Source organism: Diadema antillarum, unplaced genomic scaffold, assembly GCF_040938485.1.
Source record: "Diadema antillarum isolate AM-2024a unplaced genomic scaffold, OU_Dant_1.0 scf00000061, whole genome shotgun sequence".
Taxonomy (NCBI): Eukaryota; Metazoa; Echinodermata; class Echinoidea; order Diadematoida; family Diadematidae; genus Diadema; species Diadema antillarum.
Window position 1 is genome coordinate 3,067,348 of NW_027270950.1, and position 6,203 is coordinate 3,073,550.

General features: G+C 37.6%; 1 protein-coding gene across 1 annotated transcript; it reads right to left on the bottom strand.

The window, feature by feature from the left end:
* Positions 1 to 4,809: 4,809 nt before the first annotated feature.
* Positions 4,810 to 5,469, bottom strand: LOC139716133 (uncharacterized). Its single transcript, XM_071627691.1, has one exon. It carries the CDS (start codon positions 5,467 to 5,469, stop codon positions 4,810 to 4,812), a length of 660 nt encoding a protein of 219 aa, XP_071483792.1.
* Positions 5,470 to 6,203: the final 734 nt, after the last annotated feature.

Sequence of the window (6,203 nt, forward strand, 5' to 3'; positions counted from 1 at the left end):
AACCTATGAGTCATACAGCTCATGAACTAGACATCTATAGTTCAACAGGCCCACTCCTGACTTACTACATAAGACACTAAAGTATTAGAACAGGCCTATGAGCTCGACATACGGAAAAGGTCCACGAGCTTGCACATTACGTGCAGTAAGTCTGGCGATATAATGTCGAGGTCACAATTCAATTCAATTCAAAATTATTTTATTTCCATATAAAGTAACACAAAGTGATAATATACATAACGCTTACATGGGTACATGATATTTAATTGAACTTTGAATCACGTAAATTTCAACAAATCACAAATACAATTATTATAATGATGTCAACTCTGGTTTGGGACAAATATACAAGTAAGCAATACCATCTTAATTCATAACTCTACACGGAGAAGAGAAATTCACAAGAAAAGCATAGCTTGTAAAATTTATGAATTACTCTAGAAGGTGAGGGCATGTCAAGATTCGTCAAGGACTCAATGTATAAAATTTTGATATCCTGATAATGGGCTTTAATTGCCCCAGTGTCTATTACAGCTCGTGTATCGTACAGTCAGTGGGCCTCTTTCAGATCATAGTGTCTAGCTTGTGATATGTTTATGACTCGTAGCTGCATGACTCGTGGGTGTCGAACCTCGTGACGTCCATCTCCTTAAATTCCCTAACATTCACTTGTTATGTCGCACAAATTTTTTATTCGCCGTTCCGCTTGGATGTCTCCGAACATAACCATTATTATAGTGAGTTATGATAGCCCACTATGATTACGTCGTGGAGAATAATTTATGACGTTGCCGTCCATATGGCGCATAGTATGATGACAATCGCTGAAGATGATAGTATAACATATGGGACGATAACCTGCAAACAATAATGATAACTACAGTAATCACTTTTATCATCGCGCTCGATTTTGCTGTCAAGAATGCCTCCCCGGCATTTACTCCTTCCAGTAACATCTGTATCATTTGAAGATTACACACACACACACGCACACACACACACACACACACACACACACATACATACACAATATATATATATATATATATATATATATATATATATATATACATACATATATATATATATATGTATATATATATATACATATATATATGTATATATATATATTTATATATATATATATATATATATATATATATATATATATATATATATGAAGAGTTTGTTTGCAAAAACCGATAAGTCCATTTTTGAAGATTTTGAAGTACGGTCTTTGTCATAAAGTACAAAATAATACCTTTTAAATGATAAATTGGTCACTACATATAAAGGTACATTTTTGAAGTTATGGTCAAAAGAAGCACAAATTTTCTTATTATTCTCTTTATTTTTATTGACCTTTAATCGCAAATATCTCCATTTGGCAAATATGGACATATCGGTTTTTGCAAACAAACTCTTCATATATATATATATATATATATATATATATATATTCATATATATCATACTTTGTGATATAGGCCTAGAACTTCGTTTGATCTCTTAACACTAGATATAACTTTCATGATTATTCGAATAGTATTTAAGAAAACAATGGACAGTATCTTAAACTACCTAGGTGCTGTCAGTTTGTGATCGTGACGTCATACAGGTGGCTCGATAGTTTCTGATCAGAGAGTTCACCACTAAACAATGTTTGTGAGCTCCCATGTTCTAATCTAATGACTGTCCATTCAGGGTACATACGGTAAACGCAAGCCTAAGATACCATCTAAAATCAGCACAAATATCAAGAAAACAAGAGTGACTAGAGATTTAACGCGATGAAACGGATATTTATTGATAATTCCAGCTCATACAACAGAAGTACAAGAAATCGAATGAGCAAAAGAAAGAGGAAACAAAGTCTGTCGAAATTATATGCATCAGATCTCCGATATAATGGCAGTGTTTAAGCACACAATAACTGCCTGTAGCCACAATGACTTTCAAAAGTTCGTTTAGTATGTTTGTATCCATCAAATCACATGAAGGAATTATGTCTGTGGTAAATAAATCATACCAAGGCATTTTGATACTACTGTAAGGGAACAAGACAAACAGAGATGCTGATTTCTGAGTAGTCATTATATATACCGTGCATGATATTATAATCGTTTTATAAACGTGAGTGAGTATTTGGTTTTGTGATCAGTTTGTAGAAACCGGTAAGACAGGGGGATGGAAAGAGCGGGGATCTTAAAGAGATAGTAAAGTTTTGGTTGAGACCTGTAACGTCAGGTTTCTACTGATTTTGGCGAGATAATGAGAAACCTCTTATGAAATATGAAAGAGCACGTAATTCCAAGAGGGATTCAATGTTTATTTGATGAAAATTGGTGTCGAAATGGCTGAGATATCCAAAATAAAGCAATCCTAATAAAAGGTGAGGCCCACCATTTATTAGGATCGCTTTGCTTTACTTTGTTTTTGGATGTCTCAATCATTCCAAAGCCGATCTTCATCAAATAAACTTTGAATTCACCTTAGACTGGTATCCTCTCTATTACTTCATAAGTGGTTTCTTGGTATCTTGCAAAAAAAAAAAATCAAAAGCCCAATTATGATCTCCACGAATACTATACCATCCCTTTAAAGTTGAGTCATATCATTTTGGGGATGGGGGCGGAGATGAAAGAGCATGAGAATGTAAAACGTCTCTAACAGGTAGAGTACATGTAAAAGAGTGGTATAGGTATGTGCATAATCAATTATTGTGTGCATATTATGAATATATGAATAAATTGGTGTACGACGCATTGGTGTGTATATAGGGGTGAGAGCTTATAGTTTTGGCTATAGTTTGAGGAAGTGCAAACTAATTCCCCACAATCATCTATACGCAAACAGAGTTTTCAGTGCTTAAACATACCGTTTCTTCTTTCGATGTGTAAGAAGAAAAAGATATCAAAAGCGGAATGTATAATATAGGCCTATATAAACGTCAAATACATCAGATAGTGCTGAGAAAATAATGGAATGATTAGAATAATCGCATGAGAGCATTTGTGTCATAGTAATCCTCTATAATTTTCATCCATATCCATTCGAATTCTTACGATTATTTAGAAGTTCGAAATAATAATGATAATAATGATGCCTCGTATGAACCTTAGGAAGAGTCTCGCCATCATATTGCCAAACTTGCTATCAGTCAATGGTGAGGGAAGCTGATGACATTCGTTCATACGGACGTCACACTGCCCCCAAAATTAAGCAAAGATTGACGCACGATATTTCAAGGAGATGTTCAAATTCGGCTCCGAAAGTTATAAACTTCGATTAATCCTTGAAGGCATGTTGGGCCGACTTCATACGAGATCGAAAATATCATAATATTCGGTTTGCCATATTCTGTCAATTTCGAGACCTAAATTGGCACAGGATTGCCACATTCGAAAATGAAATTTTAAATTCGCGCGGAGTTACCTTGATAAAAGCTGATTGTCAGCAAAAGTAAGTACATTGTACGACTTTTTTAGCAGTCTGAAAACTCCACCGGAGGTTATCCGATGGCATGAAGACGCCCTCACGAAGATTAAACCCGATGTTTATACGATCAGAGCCGAAATGGAACTTTTGCTTTAACGTGTGTGTCCAACTTTGCTCGAGTTCGGGACGGAGTGACGCCTGCACTGATAATAAAATCTAGGTCATATTCTTTGCGATGTGTTCCTTGAGGTTCACGCGAGCTCCAAATCCTCAGTATCGTGCGTAATAGTTGTGCGCATGTCACACGATTCTTCTCTTGATATTCTGGGGCATGTTATGGAGTACTTCTGACAGTGATGGTTTTAATTCGGAGTTCAATTCTACATGTTGAAATTGTAGCATCGTTTGTCTGAGGAATGCTTCCATATAATAAACGTAACTTGCACGTGTGTCATACATGTAGTGTACAATGTCGGTAGAAAATACGACTTGAGATGTTATGGTACTCCGTGATCTATGTGTAAGAATATTACTGTATGAGTCCCCTTTCCTATGCTCGAGACGTCTTTGATAAAGAGAAAAGTACTACTTCATGAAGCTACATCGGGAGTATCATGGTAAACATAATAATCGCACCTGGTGCGTCTATCTTTTGTCTCTTTTAGTCATCTATTTCAGTTATCATCAAAATTTGGCCTTTTAACTTTTCAAATCAAATCAAATTCGCAATTTTATTGCCAAACAACAATATCATGCTTACATAACTAATATCTCTGAAACAACGCGATATTTATGATTTTCATAATCTCAAACATCTGTCTATGATCATATCAAAATAATGAGAGTTATTTGGTAGTCATGATAAGTCATACGCAATGTAATTACACGGAGACTAATCAAGAACAATGAAATGTTTGAAATGAGAAATCCATTAAAAAATAGAGCTTGTTAGAATATTGATGATTACAGTAGCACAGAAGAAACAAAAATCTTATGGATTTTGATAAAACATTGTTAAATGAAAAAACAGGCATAAAGGAACATTCTTTCTTAAGTAAGGATTATACACTGTTATGCATTTTTTATGGAATGATATAAGCTAATATACTACTGGTGTTTATAATATAAGTGCTGTGTTGCCATGAATGCGTGTGTGTGTGTGTGTGTGTGTGTGTGTGTGTGTGAACACGTGGGGTGGGTAGAGAAAAAAAACACACTTGGGTATGGTATTACATTAAGGGTCCCTCACCACACACCAATGCGAAAACACAAGCAAACACACACATACACACCCACAAACAAGCAAACAGCAACAACAACAACAACAACACCAGAATCACATCCGACACCAGCTACATGTACTTGAGGTATTCACCCCATAAGAATAAAACCCCTTGAAACTTTGACATCGGAATCCATGGTGTTCATCTGGTTGAACAATTCTTCGGCCTTGACCCACTCCTCCTCGCCATCGAGCCAGGTATCCATCAGAAGGAAACGGTCGGTCCCCTCGTGGTACGCCGCCAGCGGGCTGTAATGGCCGACCCGGACCACTTTGTCGCCCTGCCTCCAGTGGTACTCGTAGTTGACCACGACTCCCTGGCTGGAATCGGTGTGGGACAGCGCCGCCTTCGCCAGGGAACGGAATTCATCCAAGCTGCTGCCGTCTGCGTGGTTCTTCTTGGCGGGAATCCCGAAGGCCAGCAGGAGATCCTGGAGCTGTTGCATCGTGCTCCCGACTTGGCGCAGTCGTTCTTCGTCGAGGACCTTGGTCGTCTCAGGAAAGGAGAACAAATTGGTGTCCTTGTAGGGAACGTCGCTGACATCGCAGTCGGTGTATTCCTTTTCGTCGGGGTACTTTTTCCCGAAGTAGCGCGCGCTCATGAGGAGGCCGACCGTCTGGACTCCGCAGTATCCCATGGAGCGCTGCTTGCTGAAGATGCGGACTAAAAGTGTCTGTTTGATGGCCGTGTCGTTCAGAAGATTCTGACCGTCGGCAGAGTGAAGGACGACCACATCTCCGGACTCCATGCTTGTTACTAGAAAGGAAAGTCGAGCGGCAAAATGAAGGGTATATAACTGTATTAAGCAACGCAAAAAAGCAAGCAACGACCACTACAATAACCTCTTGCAACACGATATCTATGAATGTTTGCAAAAATATATTTACTAAAAAAACATCATCACAGGGGTAAGCCTTCCCCATTCGTTCCATTGAAATATCTACCCCTATAGAACATAGCTTAACTCCATCAATCATTTCAATAACGACGATTTTGATTAGTCGATTGTTTTTAAACTTAAGCCGTCGCATTTTCCTATCCCTCTATATCAAATGCGTCACAGCCAAAATTTAAAATTAGTCTCCGCTTAGCTTTTATTTTGACATCTTAACATGAGTCGCGTATTATCGATATGAATATGTTTTGTGCACGTTTTAAGCCCCTTCACTTTTTAAGTTCTTCATGTACAAACAAGGTTTAAAGAAAATAACAAAATTATGCAGCTTTGTCTTGCATCATGTTGCACTTAACATTTCATTTCATCACCCCCTGAATCGTTGTACGTTTGCTGGTCAATCTGATTAGTTTAGATTAATGTTTTACTTTGAAATCGAATCGCATTCCCGCAAGCATTATAGAAACATTACCAATCGCGACAGAAAGAGAATATTGATGTAGAGAGGCAAGGTGTGTCATAATCGTATTGACGTGGAAGTCAACTTGATTGGTTTAAACTAGACGTTGTTTTCGTGTCCTCTCAAT